Source organism: Enhydra lutris, unplaced genomic scaffold, assembly GCF_002288905.1.
Source record: "Enhydra lutris kenyoni isolate GAN:26980312 unplaced genomic scaffold, ASM228890v2 scaffoldscaffold46, whole genome shotgun sequence".
In the NCBI taxonomy this organism is placed as follows: domain Eukaryota; kingdom Metazoa; phylum Chordata; class Mammalia; order Carnivora; family Mustelidae; genus Enhydra; species Enhydra lutris.
Window position 1 is genome coordinate 6,541,519 of NW_019154130.1, and position 16,224 is coordinate 6,557,742.

Here is a 16,224-nt window from a genome sequence, read left to right on the forward strand (position 1 = left end):
GGGGGAAGCAGGCTCCCCGCTGAGCAGAGAGCCCCATGTGGGGCTCGATCCCAGAACCCTGAGATCATGACCTGAGCCGAAGGCAGAGGCTTTAACCCACTGAGCCTCCCAGGTGCCCCTGCCCTTTAGCTTTTGAAGAACCTTGTGAGATATGTGTCCTTCTCTCCATTTCACAGATTTGGAAAGTGAACTTCAGACACGCCAGGCCTCAAGGCAGTTATCACCTGCTCATGGAGACCTTCTTGCCCTGATCCCCCTGATCTAGGTAGTTCCCCTGCACCCAGGTCACTCTTAGCGTGTCTTGAGATTCCGTGTTCTTCACAGTACTTGTCACTCTCTGAAATGATCCTACTCATCAATATATCCTGTTGATGGTTCCTCCACATGAAAGCGGGGGTGGGGGGCCTGTTTGCTTTGTCACTGCTGTATCCCCATTACCTAGGCCAGTACCCAGCACATAGTAGACAGTAAATATTTGTTGATTTTGCTCTACTGTCTCCTTTTCCACCAGTCTCCCTCTTCTAGCAAATCCATTTATTATCCTCCAAGAGAAGTTGCCATCGTTGACATCATTTATATCTGTTCTTTGTAACATATACCTTCATTCATCAGGCAAAGTTTGAGTCAGTAAAATTTAAAATTAAATAGTTCCTATACACGAGCACTTAGAGCAGCATGATTTACAATAGCCAAAGGGTAAAAACAACCCAAATATCCATCAACAAATGAATGGATAAAAATTTAATGTCTGAAACATTTATTTTCAGGGATCATTTCTGTAGTTTGTTAAAAATATGTCATGTCCATATGGTAGAGTATTATTCAGTCAAAAAAAAAAGGGGGGGGGCGCCTGGGTGGCTCAGTGGGTTAAGCCACTGCCTTCGGCTCAGGTCATGATCTCAGGGTCCTGGGATCGAGTCCCACATCGGGTTCTCTGCTCAGCAGGGAACCTGCTTCCCTTCCTCTCTCTCTGCCTGCCTCTCTGCCTACTTGTGATCTCTCTCTGTCAAATAAATAAATAAAATCTTTAAAAAAAAAAAAAGGGGGAGCAGTGTACTGACACCTGCTACAAATAGATGAACCTTGAAGCCATTATGAAAAGTGAGAGAAGCCAGTCACAAAAAGGGAAATACTGTATGATTCTCTTTATATGAAATGTCCAAAATAGGCAAATCCATGCTGACAGAAAGCAGATTAATGATTGCCAGGAGCACCTGTGTGGTCATTGGGTTAAGCATCTGCCTTTGGCTCAGGTCATGATTTCAGGGTCCTGGGATCGAGCTCCAAGTCAGGCTCCCTGCTCAGCGAGGAGCCTGCTTCTCCCTTTCCCTTTGTTGCTCTCCCTGCTCATTCTCTCATTCTCTCTCTCTCGCCAAAAAAAAAAAAAATGATTTCCAGGGACTAGGGGGAGGTGGGTGTGAGTAATGGCTGTTGAATGGGTACAGGGTTTCCTTTTGGGTTGATGAAAAAGTCCTAGAACTAGATAGTAGGATGGTTGCACAGCATTGTGGATAAACTTTTGAATTTTAAATGTCACTGAATTGTATGCTTTACAGTGGTTAAAATGGTAAATTTTATGTGTATTCTCCCTTACCGCCCCTGAGTTCATGTTACACCCAAACCCAATAAGGACATTACAAGAATGGAAAAATTTTGGCCAGTCTCTCTCAATAAGAGACATAAAAATCTTAAATATTAGTGAATCAAATCCAGCAATAAATACATAGAGTAATATATTACCTTCAAATTGATTTTATTGCAAGAACGCAAGGTTGGCTTAATATTTGAAAATCAATTTCTGTAATTCACCACATAACGGAAAAAAGAAAACTCATTGATAATTTTTTGAAAAGCAGAAAATAGCATTATTTTTAAATTTAGTATTAATTTATAACAAAAATTCTTGCAAACTAAGAATGGAGGGGACTTTTCTCAATCTAGTAAAGCATTCTTTAAAATTCTACAACAGGGGCACCTTGGTGGCTCAGTTGTTAAGTGTCTGCCTTTGGCTGAGGTCATGATCCCAGGGTCCTGGGATCAAGCCCCACATCAGGCTCCCTGCTTGGCAGGAAGCCTGCTTCGCTCTCTCCCACTCCCCCTACTTGTGTTTCCTCTCTTGCTGTCTCTCTCTTTGTCAAATAAATAAAATCTTTAAAAAAAAAAAACAACCAAAAGCCCTACAGTAGATACTAGAGTGAAATATGAAAAGCTTTCTTCCTGAGATAAGGAATGAGACAAAAAGATGTTTGCTATGACCACTTCTAGTCAGCGTTGTACCAGAGGTCCTGGCAGGTGTTATGAACACCAGGAGCTGGAAGAGGCAAAGAAGGATCCTTCTTTAGGGCCCTCAGAAGCCCTACCAACACCTTGGTTTCAGACTGCCAGCCTCCAGAATTGTGAGAGAATGAATTTCTGTTGTTTTCAGCTACTTAGTTTGAGGTGATTTATTATGGCAGCTGCAGAAATTATACAGTGAAGGTGTCCCGCAGTCGGAGCTGCTGCGGAGCGCGGGAATGAAAACACCCCCTTCAGAGAATGGCTTGATAGTGTCATATGCCGGGTCCACTTGTAGGCACCATCTGTTTACCACGGCAGCTTCACTGCATATGCGCTCCAAACCGAAAGCTACCCAAATGTCCATCAACAACAGAAGGAATAAATAAATTGGGTGTTTATAAAATGGAAATTATACAATGAGAATGAACTATGCCTATATACAGTGTCATGGATCGCTCACAAAAACAATACCGAGTGAAAGAAGTCAGACACTCCACAGAGTATATATTGAGTACATACACGATTCAAATTTTAGAAAATCCTGGAAGAGATAAAACTAACTTTTAGATACAGAATCATGATGATGTTTAAGGAAAAGTAGTGATTGGGTGGAGGCGTGAAAAGGGCTTCTGCTAATATTCTGGGTTACGTGTGTTTACTGTGTTAAAATTCGTCAATTGCAATTTATACAACTTTGTAGCTATATTTTTATTTATTTATTTTAAAGATTTAATTTATTCATTTGAGAGTGAGAGAGAAAGAGCACAATAGTGGGGTGAAGAGCAGAGGGAGAGGGAGAAGCAGACTGTGCGCTGAGCAGGGAGCCCGATGTGGGGCTTGATCCAGGACCCTGAGATCATGACCCGAGCTGAAGGCCGATGCTTAACTGGCTGAGCCACCCAGGCGCCCTTTATATTTTTATTTAATAGTAACTTTTCTTTAAAAAAAAAAAAAAAGACTAAATGTTTTAACTTACTGGGACGTCTTCACCTTTGACATTTTGTAGACTTTTCCCAAATAGCTGCTGGTCCACCATCCTGATGTGGGGTTCATCCACAAAGGACACATATTTTAATGTCTAGGGAAAGAGAGTTAAAAATTTTACCCATTTTTGTACAGAACTGTCAACAGTCACATACCTGAACAGGTGTAAAGGCAAGTGTTATTGCCACTTACCAAATGACAAGCTGCTAGAAGCTGACCAAAACTCTTACTAGCCAAGAATGAATGATTTCTGAGTCCCAAGGTGACTCAGCAGTAGAACCCTATGCACTTTACTATGTGGGCTCAGAGTCTCCAAAGCTTCCTCCCTAATGATTTTAGGTCTCCCATGTGCTATGTAAAAGTCCTCTGTTATGTTCCCTCTATTTCAGTAACTCTACATCGAGTATCTCCTGAAAATTTTACTGTTGCAACTTAAATAATTTATATTTTTGTTTAATTTCATCCCATCTTGGGCCATGAAATGGTGATTATTTTTAGTTGCAAAAATGAGCTTTCATTTCAGATTGTATAATACATGTCCAAGTGGCCAGTGAATTGTGCCTTCAGGCTGCTGAGAAAGGACAGTAATGTTCTTAGGAGGGAAAGACAAACCCCCTTTGTGGTTTGAAGTACTGGAGATTTCTCCTTGATTAGGGGAAATCATGAAATCAAGTGTAGAGGACCTGCTTAGTAGAAGCCAAATTAAATCAAAACAATCCAGATGAGCTCAAATTCCATCTGATTTTTCTCCCATCCTAGGTTCCTTTGCAGAAGGAATCACTGTTGTCACTTTTGTGTGTGTCCAATAGATTTTTGTATGCATATATTATCCTCCCGACACCTGTTCATGTGTACATGTAATAAATATATAAACTATATAGGACATATATAAAATGTATAGAATGCATGCATGTATTTATATGATTATTTATACATGTAATGTACATGTAGAAAATTCATAGGATGAATTCATATGTGTAGTCTTTTAACCTATATACCACACCATATATATTGTTCTATAGTTTGTTTTTTTCCTTTCAACCACACGTTTTGGATATTTGCTCATGCCAGTACCTGTAAGATAGAGGTTATGAAGATGAATTTTGAAACCAGCCTGCTGGAATTGGAGTTGGAATTCCAGCTCCCCCACCTACTAGCTGTATGACCACAGGCAAATTATTTAACCCTCCTGCACGTCAATCTCCTCATCTTTAGAAAGGTGACAGTAGCACCTATTTATAGGGTTGTTGAGAAGAGCCAATGAATTAATATATATAAAGCACTTTGAAGTGCTGTACAAACGTTTGCTCTTAGTATTCGCCACATATTGTTTTAAACCAGTGCCTGGCGCTCCTTGCTATGGGCTGGTCACGGTTTCTTTCACCGTCCGCCAGTTGGACATTGGGTAGATGCTCTTCCTTGAGGGTAGGTATGGAGAAGTGGAAATGCCAGGCTGTAAAGTGTGTCCCAGCTCAGTGTTATTAGATATTGCCAAATTGTTCTCCAAAGTCGCTCTTTTTTTTGGCTGTACCAATTTAATAAATTGGACAAAATTGACAAGTCCTAGAGCATCAACATTTGTTCTCCCTCTATCTTGCCTCTTCATTTTTGTTTCTGTTCTTCCCTAAGACCAAAGCGTTCACCTGAGAGGTGGTGGATCAGGGTAGAGTCTAGAGACTCGTCCTCCGTGGGCTTACACCTGTGATTTGGGCCTTATTTTTGCATGTTTCTCAGTGATCTGACTGACTCTCTGGGTTATTCAGCACCTGCTGATGCAATGACGCTTACCCGCTTTGGCTCCACAATGGGCTCACCCTTCTTCCTGTAGTAGTATTCATTGACTGCACAGTATTTACAGCACTTGAAAGAGGGATAGATGTGGGATCGACAGCATGCGCTTGAGTAAGTGCAGATGAGCAAGTCGATGATCACAGTGACCTGGGAAAAACCCAAATCAGTGCCATGTTAGTGAGATTTCTTTTTGCCACATTGCTTTCCTAAAGCATGGATGGAGAATCTCTTACCAGACCAAAGTAGGAGAGGACTGAGCCAACGTACACTGCAAACTGGATAATGTTAAATTTTCCTCCCTGAAAACAAATGGGAAGGTGACTTGGTTGACATTCAGAGCAGTGCCCTTTTGCTCTACCGTGTAACTGTCAGCTCCAGCAGAGGAGGGAGTCTGTGGTCACAGCAACAGAGACTGCACACTGAAAATAGGTTTACTGTTCATCCTGTTACTGCCTTCTGGGATGCGCTCGAAAACATGACTTTTAAACAAAGAACAGTGGAACCCACACACTGAGTTATTTTTCCAAACAAGGTGAAAGTTTCAGACAAGTTTTCCCTAAAAGTGGTTTGAGATTACCTTGGAAGCAGAGGGAAGGAATGTGTGCACACTCTTCCCTTAGGTGTCCTCGTGGTTTTTCTTCTCAATGATCTTTCCATCCTCTCAGCTTCTATCTCATTGACTCTTGTGTTGCTTACCACCATATGACATAACATATAACATAAATAATACAGTTTTGGACAAGGTGTTGTGGGCATCTGTGGATTTTTGCATGCCCAGCATCCCCTCCCTCCTTCTTGTGGAGGTGGAGACAACACCCCGTTTTCCTTTGGAGAACCATCTCTGTCTATACTTGGTCCATATAGTTTGAGGGGAAAGGGCTGGTTCAGGGCAGGGCCACGACCGGCCGTTGAGAGTATGGTGTGACCTAAACATAGTGATTAGTTCAGCACAGGGCATGTGGCCCATATTGGGCCAGTCAGAGCCAATGGCATCTGCCTGAATCCTTTGCCAAATCTTTTAGCAAAGAGATGTTCTCTTTTTTACTGAGACTGCTGGGCCAGTAAGATATAAGGAGCTGCCTGAAACCACCCTGTAGACATGGCCAGCTAAGGATGATGCCAAAACAAGGGAGAATAGATGTAAGGAATGGAGAGAGGCAGATTCCTAAGGATGTTGTTTGAACATCTGGATCCAGCAATGCCTGAAGCCTGAAAACTGCCCCTCGATTTTTTACCTGTGTGAGATTTAAAAAAAAAAATATTTTTTTTTCTCTAAGCCTATCTGAGTTGGATTCTGTTACTTATAAAGTATTTTGCAAAAGGATTTCTTTCTTTCCCTCTCTCTTTTTAAGCATCAGAGTATTTTTAAAGTCGAATATCCAGTTTTTTTCCCACTCGCACTCTTGTACTCATTAGATGACTTCTTCATGGACAGGACCCCAAAGACATTTCTTCCCCCTCTTATCCCACAGGCAAGATGCACAGTGCCAGCTAATGACTATGACCGAAACATTCACCCCTCGAGGCACTACAGCAATAATTAGGACAGTCCCAGGAATGGAGGTGCCAGTGGCTGGCAGCAGAGACTTACGATGCCAAAAACCAGAATGTCAAAACGGATCCCGAAGACTTTTATCAGAGTCCGTTTTTCAACGTTGTTTTCCTTGTAGTACTTGGCGTATCTGTAGGAGGAGAAGGATCCATGTATATAAAGATGTGTCTGAACGTGCTGGTATTTCATGAAAGGAAAACCTAAAACAGGAGCCGAGCGAGTCTTCCTTGTTCATCTTCTAGCTCTGCTGCAGTTGGCAGAGGGAAGAACATAATCCAAACCCACAAATTACTCTCTTGGAACCAAAGCACCACTTCCCACGTTGCCTCCTCTTCTTCCGCCATCACACAGTGATACAAAATCTGCTTTCCATTTAAGATTAAAACGAACAATTTTTAACCAATTCAGTATTAACAACAAGTGGACAAATTAAAAAAAAAGTTTTAGATAAATTCAATGATTTCTTTCTTTTTTTTAAAGATTTTATTTATTTGTTAGAGAGAGAGAGAGCATGAGCACAGGCAGACAGAGTGGTAGGCAGAGGCAGAGGGAGAAGCAGGCTCCCCGCTGAGCAAGGAGCCCGATGTGGGACTCGATCCCAGGACGCTGGGATCATGACCTGAGCCGAAGGCAGCCGCTTAACCAACTGAGCCACCCAGGCGTCCCACTGTCTTTTTTTTTTTTTTTTTTTTTAAGATTTTATTTACTTGACAGAGATCACAAGTAGGCAGAGAGGCAGGCAGAGAGAGAGAGGAGGAAGCAGGCTCCCCGCGGAGCAGAGAGCCCGATGTGGGGCTTGATCCCAGGTCCCTGGGATCATGACCTGAACCAAAGGCAGAGGCTCTAACCCACTTAGCCACGCAGGCGCCCCTAAATTCAATGATTTCTTAAGGGAGTTTGGCTTCTAGAACAGAGTGGGGTGGGGATCCTAGTTAGTAATGGCCGGATTGGGCCTAGTTGCCGTTCAGCCATCTGCTCTAGTTATATTTTCTTAGATTCTGTATTTGTCCATTTGCACCTTTTATCACCAGGCAAACTAACAGCCGCGACTGTTTACATCTTCCCTGTAACCCAGCTTTGGCAAGCACCTGAAAATCATGTTACAGACCCTCTGGCCAATCCCATATCCATATCCCCAACCACCTCCTCTCTCTAACCCTCACACACCGAGCCAATATTTCCCCTGTGCCAGGTCACTCAGGGCCAGGTATCTATAGCGAGAGACTGCTCCTGTGGCCCGAAGCATGCCCACATTACTTAGGCAGGCCAGTCCTAGGCTGTTGCCCTGTCCTGCGTTGTCTGTCCCATGGAAAACACAATGAAGGTTCTGGGCCCTGCTTTTCCCTTGATCCTTCCATTTCCTGACCAACCCCAGTGCTTCCCCTGTGGCCCTGTGTGGCATGGTGTGCCCCTCCTCTTTGGAAATGTAAGAATAAACTTCTTTCTGTATCAGTGACCTCTCCACATCATTACTCAGCCACCTTTATAAATTAAAACTCAGGCACAAATCACCATCGCCCCCAAAGACACAGCTCTCACCAGTGTTACAGTCAGGAAGAGCAGAATGTTTTGTTTTCATGGATAATTAGGAAGGCTTACACCACATAACACAAGCCTTTTCAATCTATCCCTCCCCCTTACCACCTTTCAGAGATTGTTTTTAGGTAAGATATTTTCTTTCTGAGTTCTTTTTTTTTTTTTTTTTTCTTTCTGAGTTCTTAATTCGCAGTCTGTTTACAGGTGTGGAGAGAGAAGAAAACAGAAGACAGATGCTCTGCCAGAATCCAGTCTGGAGCATTTGAAACTCCTGTTTTTTTAAAAACTCTCAAAATGGGATGTTGAGATCCATTAGATATTCTTAGTTGCTTCAACACCTATTTCTGGCCAGAGGGGTTTTGATTTCCTTGCCTCTGAGTGTTCCCATTCCATGACTGTTCTTTCTTCTGCTGCTGTACTGAGTGATTTCTTTTTGAATACACAAAGCAAAGGGTCTTAGGACAGTGATTCTTGAACTAAGGATAAGAATCGCTTGGGAAGTGTGTTCAAAGGTCGATTCCTGGGCCTCATCCCCCAGACGGTGGTTTCAGAAGGTCTGAGATGTTTCTGGAAAGGTTCCAGGTGGAGCTGGTGCACATGGCCAGTGGTCTACACTCTGAGGAACACTAGGCCCTGAGCAGAATGTTTTTTGGACACCGTAACGTTTTGAATAACAGCTCCCCAAGAAGATAGGTCCAAGTGCCTAACCCCTGTACCTGTGAGTATGCCCTTATTTGGAATAGGGTCTTTGCAGATGCGATGAAGGATCTTAAGATGAGATCATCCTGGATTTAGGGTGGATCCAATGATTGGTGTCTTTATAAGAGAAAGGAGAAGAGAGTTGAAACAGAAACACAGAGGAGAAGCCCACGTAAAGACGGAGGCAGACATTGGAGTGATGCGGCTTCAAGCCAAGGAACATGGGGAACCATAGGAGACTGGGAGAGGCAAGGAAGGATTTGCCCCTAGAGACCTCAGAGATTGTGTCCCTGCTGACTCCTTAATTTTAGACTAATGGCCTCTAGAGCTGTGAGAGAATATGCTTCTGTTGTTTTAAGCCACCAGGTTTGCGGTCATGTGTTACAGCGGGCCCGGGAGACTGACACGGGCAGAGGCCCACTCTGAACCAGAGAAGTGCGTCGGGCCTGCAGTGTGGGCCTGCCCTGCTTCATATGTGCTGTAAATAAATGGGACCAAATGTTTGTCGAATAAGGACCTTTTGCCGTGGATCTTTTGGTAAAGGACAAAATTTTGTAATGTGATCAACTTCTTCAACTTCCTATGTTTTAGGAAGTTCTGTTTTTTTATAAAACTCATATAACCTATAATTCCCTTTTCTCTCTCTCTCTCTCTCTCTCTCTCTCTCTTTTGTGGCTGTTTGCAAATAACCTGTCCAGTTATCCATCAGAACTTGACAATTTATTTCGGGCCAAAGATTGCTTCTGGCTCATTCCAGACAACAAATGCTCTAACATGTTGTTCCAAAAGAATATTAACATCATAACCACTTCGGTTCTTCAGAAAACTCAGATCTCTCCAGGAGCCAGTGTTCTTAGGCTTACCTCAGTGACTCAAAAGACATTTGCTAACTTCTATTTGGGACATTGCCCTGCCTGCTTCTGTAGACTGCTTAAAAACAAAAACAAAAACAAAAAACAAAACCCAGCCTGTGAAGGCAGTCAGGGGCCCACTGATCCAATTGTCTCTTCTTGCTAATGGCCATAAATCTGTTCAGTAGAGCAGCAGGGGATATCAAAACGTTACCTCAACTAGGAGCTGCTTTCTGGGCCCTGGATGAAACTCCACTGACCCAGAGGAGGCGAAAAGCATCCTGTGTCTTGATCTCAGCTAGCCTTTAGTCAAGGGTCTCAAACTCAAATGCCTACAGGGGCCAGGCAGGTGACAGAAATGAGTGATGCAGGCCAGGTATTGGGCAAAAGGGAGTGATGGGGACCACAGCAAACAAACAAACGCACACATGCCCTCTAAAGGAAACCACTGACCCCTCCAACGGAGTGCTGCTGTGTGGGATATGAATCCGGAGTTATCAAATGGCTTAGTCCCCACCCCCACCCCCCTGCCAAATAGTTAAAATTTTTGAGAAAAATAAGAAGTCCAGATTTTTACGTAGAATGTCTCAACTTTCAAAACATTGTATAGGCAAAAAACAAGTAAACAAAAATAGACACAGTTGAAGGCTGCCTGCCAGTTTATGGTGCTGCTTCGGGTAAAATGTAAAAAGACCCATTTGCTTGAGCCGATCCCCTCCAGAAGTCAGTAGGAATGTGAGCAGAAGTGTTAGGAAGTAGTGAATGTATGTGTGCACACACACGGGCACTTTTGCCTACACTTCAGTGTACAGATTAAGAAGCCGCCTGATTTTACGCACTTCCCCAGGAAACTGGCAGCCTGGTTGTAGAGACAAAATGTAGTCGGGTGAAACCTCTAAGGAGGATGTATGTTTGGGGTGCTAGATGATCTAGTCTAGACTAGTGCTCCTCAGACATCAGTGTGCATGGGAATCTCCTGGGAATCTTGCTCCAATGCAGATTTTGATTCAGTTCAAGAGTGAGGGCTGAGATTCTGCTTTATAACAAGCTCCCAGGTGAGGCCAGGCTGCTGGTTCCAGGACTACGTGTTGAGTGCGGAGGTTCTAGATCGGTGGGTCTCACACCTGAGAGGCTCTCACCCGGGGTCTTGTGAAGGTCCCTAGGGTGTCTGATTCAACAGGTCCAGGCAGAGCCTTCGAATGTGCATTTCTAACACGTTCCCAACACGTGATTCTGATTCTGGGCGTTGCACTTTGAGAATCACTGGTCTACACTGTTAATACTGGTATTAATAAGGTATTCAGAGAGGCAAAAACTAAATTTTCCAAGGCAATTCCCCTAACAGGGGCTCCTGTCTGTGCAGTCTCTCTTCCTAACTAGGAAAGCACAGGCCTCAGAAAAGCACCCGACATTTACAGGGGTCCTACCCTCTGCTTGGAGAGGCCTTCTCTAGTCGCTTCCTCCACTCCACCCCCCTGCTCCGCCCCAGCCTTGCAGTACAGTATCTTGTCTGATTTTCTTCCCAGCATTTATCATCATCTGAAATGGTCTTATTGGAGCTGTTGGCAGTATTGAGGTATGGTTTACATATAATAAGGCACACAAGTCCTAAGAGTTGATTCAGTGAGTTTTGACAAATGAATACACTGTATAACCTGTACCCCATCAAGATCTAGAACATTCCATCGCCTCTGAAAACTCTCCTGGGCTCCTTTCCAGTCAGTTTCTATTTTGCCTCCCCCATCCTGCACTCCCCAAAGCAGCACCCACTGGTGTCTTTTATCATCACAGGGAAGTTGTTTTTCCTATTCCTGTATTTCATATAAATGCCGTCATGCAATATGGCTCGTTTCAGTCTAGCTCCTTTCACTCACTATAACGTCGGTGGGATTCCTCTATGTTGTTGCATGTGCAAGCATGTTCATTTATACTAACTAGCGCTTTACTGTATAAATATACTACAATTTATTTCTCCAGTCACCTGTTGGACATTTGGGTTGTTTCTGGGTTTTGGTAATGATGATGAAGGCTGTTGTGAATATTCACGTACGGATCTTTGTGCGGACCTATGTTTCCTTTCTCTACCTAAGGGTGTGGTTTCTGGATTAGAGGACAGATGTACATTTAACTTTATAAGAGACTTCCCAATGGTTCTCTAATGTGGTTGTACCATCTTATACTCCCCCCAGGAAATAGGAGAGTTCCAGTTGCTTCTCCTCCTTGTCAGCCTTTGGAATTGCCAGCCTTTTAAAACATTTTACCTATTCTGAGGGGGATATGTAGGTATTTCTCATTGTGGTTTAAATTTGCATTTCCCTAATGACTAATGATGTTGCCTTGTTGGAGTTCTTTTTTTTTTTTTTTAAGATTTCACTTATTTACTTGACAGACAGAGATCACAAGTAGGCAGAGAGGCAGGCAGAGAGAGAGGAGGAAGCAGGCTCCCCGCTGAGCAGAGAGCCCGACACGGCGCTCGATCCCAGAACCCTGGGATCATGACCTGAGCCGAAAGCAGAGGCTTTAACCCACTGAGCCACCCAGGCACCCCTTGTTGGAGTTCTTAATTTACTTATCTTTTTGTCTTATATGATATATTGACTTATACTCATGTCCTACTAGAATATAAGCTAAGTAGTAACTTTGTCCATTTTGTTTACCAATATATACCCATTGACACAACAATATAGTTTTTCTTTGATATATATTTGATGAATGAATAAATAAGGAGCACCAATATCAATTTCCTACTGGCCTCGTAGGCAAAGTGATTGTAGAACCGTTATTCTAGGGATGTAATTGGCAACTCTTTTTAGAAAGGGAACAGCATAAGCCTACTTTGTATCTGGAACCGAACAGCACAAAAGGATCAGCCATAATTACAACCGCCGAAACCTGCCTGGCATCCACAAGCAAGGAGAGCTCATGGAAGCTCAAACTTAAGGGCCAGGTTAGTGCTGGGGCAGAGTTGTAGCAACAGGCAGAAAAAATGACCCAGTCACAGGAGGTAACACGAAAATGAAATTAGGATGGCATAGGATCACTACCGGGGAGAAGTTAGGAGCAGAAGCGTAACTGCGCAGAGGGTCAAAACAAAAGTAAGGTCAGCACCAAACCAGCACCAACCAGTTTCATTGGTGAAGATGAACCGGGAGTCTGGTCAGCTCTTACAAGGTGGAAGTCCAGAAGTAAGCAGCTAAAAGGTACACTACAAAGAACCTTAAAAGTCAGGCGAGGCTGCAGGTCGGGTGGCAGTGTGGCCTCAGGCATCTTGAAGATGTTCTTACCAAAAGGACTTCCAATCAAAGTGGCAACCTGAGTGCTGGCACTGGGACACCCACCACCTCCCACTGCACCCAAAGAAATGCAAGATAAGGTGTATTTTTAAAAGTCATATTGATGTATTACTGAGCTCAGAACAAGGAAGAACATTTTCTAGGTGCTAGAATGAGTGGGGAGTGGGAACTGGAGCCATGTTTGGAGTCTGGAGTCTGGAGTCTGTCCCATAGGAGGACCCCAACCAGCTCTGTATCTGGGGAGCTCCAGCCTTACCCTAGAAGTGTAAGGGAGCTGAGGCTGCGGGAGCCCTACCCAGGGAGGTAGCAGGGATAGGATAGTTTTAGCAGGGTGAAGACATCAGCGCCCAGAAATTAAACCAAAAACTGGTTGATAATTGGTAGATGCCATACAGTCCTGCAGACTGCAGCATTATATGATCGCCCCAGAGGAATGCCTCCGCACCCATGGCACACACAGAACTTTGCACAAGACCTTTCCTGCTGAAACTCACCAAATACTTCAAAGCCTTGGAAGAAGAAATCCCACCCAGGTCACTGCAGATAATAGGTCAGTGTGAAAGGGGTTATACAGTAGGACAGACAGAAGGAATAGGATCCATAAGGTCAGAATGGACCTCACTGAAACAGTAATGGATGGCTTTGAGAAAGAACTGATAAACCCGAGAAATGAAAAGTTGAGGCATAGGAAAAAAATTAAAAACCTGAAAGTGTATGATAAAATGTTACTCATCTTTGATCCAGTAATTCTACTTCTAGAAAGTCATCCTAAGGAAACAATCTGGAACTCAAAGATTTATGTGCACAAATGTGCGGTGTAGAATTATTTGTAATAGAAAACCGGGAGGCACCCCAAATGTCCAGTAATGGAGGAACAGGCAAGAAAACCATGCGATGGGAGGAAAAGCATGTGGGTTTGGGGTTCAGAGTGACCTAGGTTATGGAGCCACTGTTAGCTGGGGGTCCTGAGCAAATCATTTCACCTTTCTCAGCTCTACCTGGGAACAATAATATCCACCTTCCAGGGTTGATGTGAGATGGAGAGGTGATGACTTTGAGGGCCTGGTTTATAAAAAACCCACCCTAGGTGGTGCCTCTTGTTATCGTTATGCTCACACAATGGGATAATTAACGTGATGGTCACGAGGAATTCTGAATGACCCTGGGAATGACAAAACACACACAAACACAGAATACTGGGTTATACATGTGATCTGCTCTCAGAAGCCTCATGAAAGAATTGGTTAAGGGAAGGAAAATTCACCAGCTATCTTTGGTTATCGCAGGGTTGAGGAATTATGGGTGATTTATAGCCTCTTCTCTACGTTCTTCTCTGTTTCCCCAATTTTGTTCCTGTTTTACAAAGAGGGTTTATCACTTTAATAATTAAAAAAGAAAAAAAATTCATACAAAAATCCAGTTACACCTAGTTCTTAGAGGAAGCTTTCTGCATTCATCTTGTTGCCTTGGGAACCAAAATTAATTCTCACTGACTGCTGGAGATGCAATTCAGCAGGGCCTGGAGGTTTCTGGGCACTGTTACCTGAAGTTGTAGCCAGGGTACAAGGACTCATTGGTGGTCTTGTCATCAAGGCGACGGAAGGTGTATTTTGGGCGGCAGTGATGGAACCAACTGTCCAGGTTGCAGTCCCAGTAGATCTCAATGCCCATGATCCCTCCCTGGGGAAGACAAGGAGACAGTCTTTAAGCCCTGCTGCACGTGGGACGCAGCCACCAGACCTCTCCCTGCATAGGGATGGTCACTAAGGGAAACGTTTTTTTTTAAGAGGGAAGCACAGATTGAAGTTTCAGAGCCATAGCACAGCCCCATCTAACACACACAAGTGGCTGCAAACGCATCTCCCTGCTCGCATCTCCCTGCTCGTCCTCCCATCTGGGACACGCCCTCGTATTTATTTTCCTAAAATACAACTTTCAGTAAATCTCTTGCATAATCTAACACCTTGAATGGCTTCCTCCACCCTCCCACCCCATTAAAGTTTAAGTGGAAGCTTGTTACACTGGAATTCAGGGAACCCCATCACATATCTTTTCTGTTTTACCTCCTAACACTCCCCTGGAGAAATCTCTTATTTCACCCTATCCACCCTTAGCCCTCAACACAATTGGCATTTTCATTCATTTTTCTTTTTCTTAAAGACTTTATTTATTTATTTGACAGAGAGATCACAAGTAGGCAGAGAGGCAGGCAGAGAGAGAGGAAGGGAAGCAGGCTCCCCGCGGAGCAGAGAGCCCAATGTGGGGCTCGACCCCAGGACCCTGGGATCATGACCTGAGCCGAAGGCAGAAGCTTTAACCCGCTGAGCCACCAGGTGCCCCTCATTTTTCTTTTTTTATAGCACAACTTATATATTTCAAATGGACAAAAAATTAGTATCGTTTACAGTATCTTAAGATAAATTGCCTTTGAATGGGAGCTTCCTTTCCGGTACTTTGAGGTCTACAAGACGTATCTAGAAAATATACTACTGTGGAAAATGACTGCTTAAATTGAATGGGGGAGAGGGGAGGGCCTGTGGTTTCTCTTTTTGATTAATTGCTGTAACACTGTCCTTCAGGTGGCTGAGGGAGTTTCATGTTTTCTTTAGACATCATTAGGCGCCAGAGCTCTCGCAGGACAACTTTGATGCTACATGAATTCTGCCATTTTGCTAGCACTGATATGGCTCTTGGGTCCACCACTCCATTAGAACTATTAACTCCATTCATATTAATTTTTGTTAACATATCTTACAAAGGGGGGTACGGGGTGCCTGGGTGGTTCAGTGGGTTAAAGCCTCTGCCTTCGGCTCAGGTCATGATCTCAGGGTCCTGGAATTGAGCCCCGCATCAGGCTCTCTGCTCAGTGGGGAGTCTGCTTCCTCCCTTCTTTCTCTCTGCCTTCCTCTCTGCCTACTTGTGATCTGTCTGTCAAATAAATAAATAAAATCTTTAAAAAAACAAAACAAAATAAAGGGGGGGGTGCTTCTGGGTATTTAGGTCCACATTCTATTTTAAGGCTGTATATTCGGTTTTCATAAATTGTTCTTGGAGGCCCAGTTATCATCCCTGTCCATCTTGTAAGTGTCATGTCTTCGTCATCTTCTAGACCCCAGCTAACTGTGCCATCTTCCACTCCTTTCTGGCCTTCTTCCAGTTCTTCCAACAGTCGAAAATTGCGAGGGACTTTTACTCCCGAGTCCGTGGTGGCTGCCATCTTGCATCGCTGTTGCTTCATTTT

General features: G+C 43.7%; 3 protein-coding genes across 5 annotated transcripts in view; 1 reads left to right on the forward strand and 2 right to left on the reverse strand.

Annotated features, from left to right (window-relative positions):
* Positions 1-16,224, forward strand: part of LOC111156388 (intraflagellar transport 81) — a 209,352-nt gene that overhangs the window by 27,005 nt on the left and 166,123 nt on the right. The window lies entirely within an intron of this gene.
* LOC111156389 (purinergic receptor P2X 7) overlaps positions 1-16,224 on the reverse strand; it is a 50,931-nt gene that overhangs the window by 3,691 nt on the left and 31,016 nt on the right. Inside the window, exons 8-12 of the mRNA XM_022517235.1 lie at positions 14,527-14,663; positions 6,644-6,734; positions 5,286-5,351; positions 5,050-5,199; positions 3,254-3,355 (exon numbers count right to left, since the gene is read on the reverse strand). Coding sequence (XP_022372943.1) covers positions 3,254-3,355; positions 5,050-5,199; positions 5,286-5,351; positions 6,644-6,734; positions 14,527-14,663 — 546 coding nt within the window. The remainder of the gene's footprint in view (positions 1-3,253; positions 3,356-5,049; positions 5,200-5,285; positions 5,352-6,643; positions 6,735-14,526; positions 14,664-16,224) is intronic.
* On the reverse strand, positions 15,537-16,200 carry LOC111156390 (ubiquitin-conjugating enzyme E2 variant 1-like). Of its 2 annotated transcripts, none has more exons than XM_022517237.1 (2): positions 16,031-16,200; positions 15,537-15,684 (listed from the first exon to the last, which is right to left on the reverse strand). In XM_022517237.1, the coding sequence occupies exons 1-2, from the start codon at positions 16,198-16,200 to the stop codon at positions 15,537-15,539; spliced, it is 318 nt and encodes a 105-aa protein (XP_022372945.1). The 2 variants fall into 2 exon arrangements, with proteins under 2 accessions (XP_022372945.1, XP_022372944.1); XM_022517236.1 differs by having other exon boundaries at positions 15,537-15,733; positions 15,951-16,200.

Excerpts from the sequence above, each read along its gene's own strand:
- LOC111156390 (XM_022517236.1), bottom strand. The coding sequence starts at position 16,200 with ATGGCAGCCACCACGGACTCGGGAGTAAAAGTCCCTCGCAATTTTCGA. Across the intron at positions 15,734-15,950 it reads AGCACCCCCCCCTTTATTTT|ATATGTTAACAAAAATTAAT; the intron begins GTTTTGTTTTTT and ends CCCCTTTGTAAG.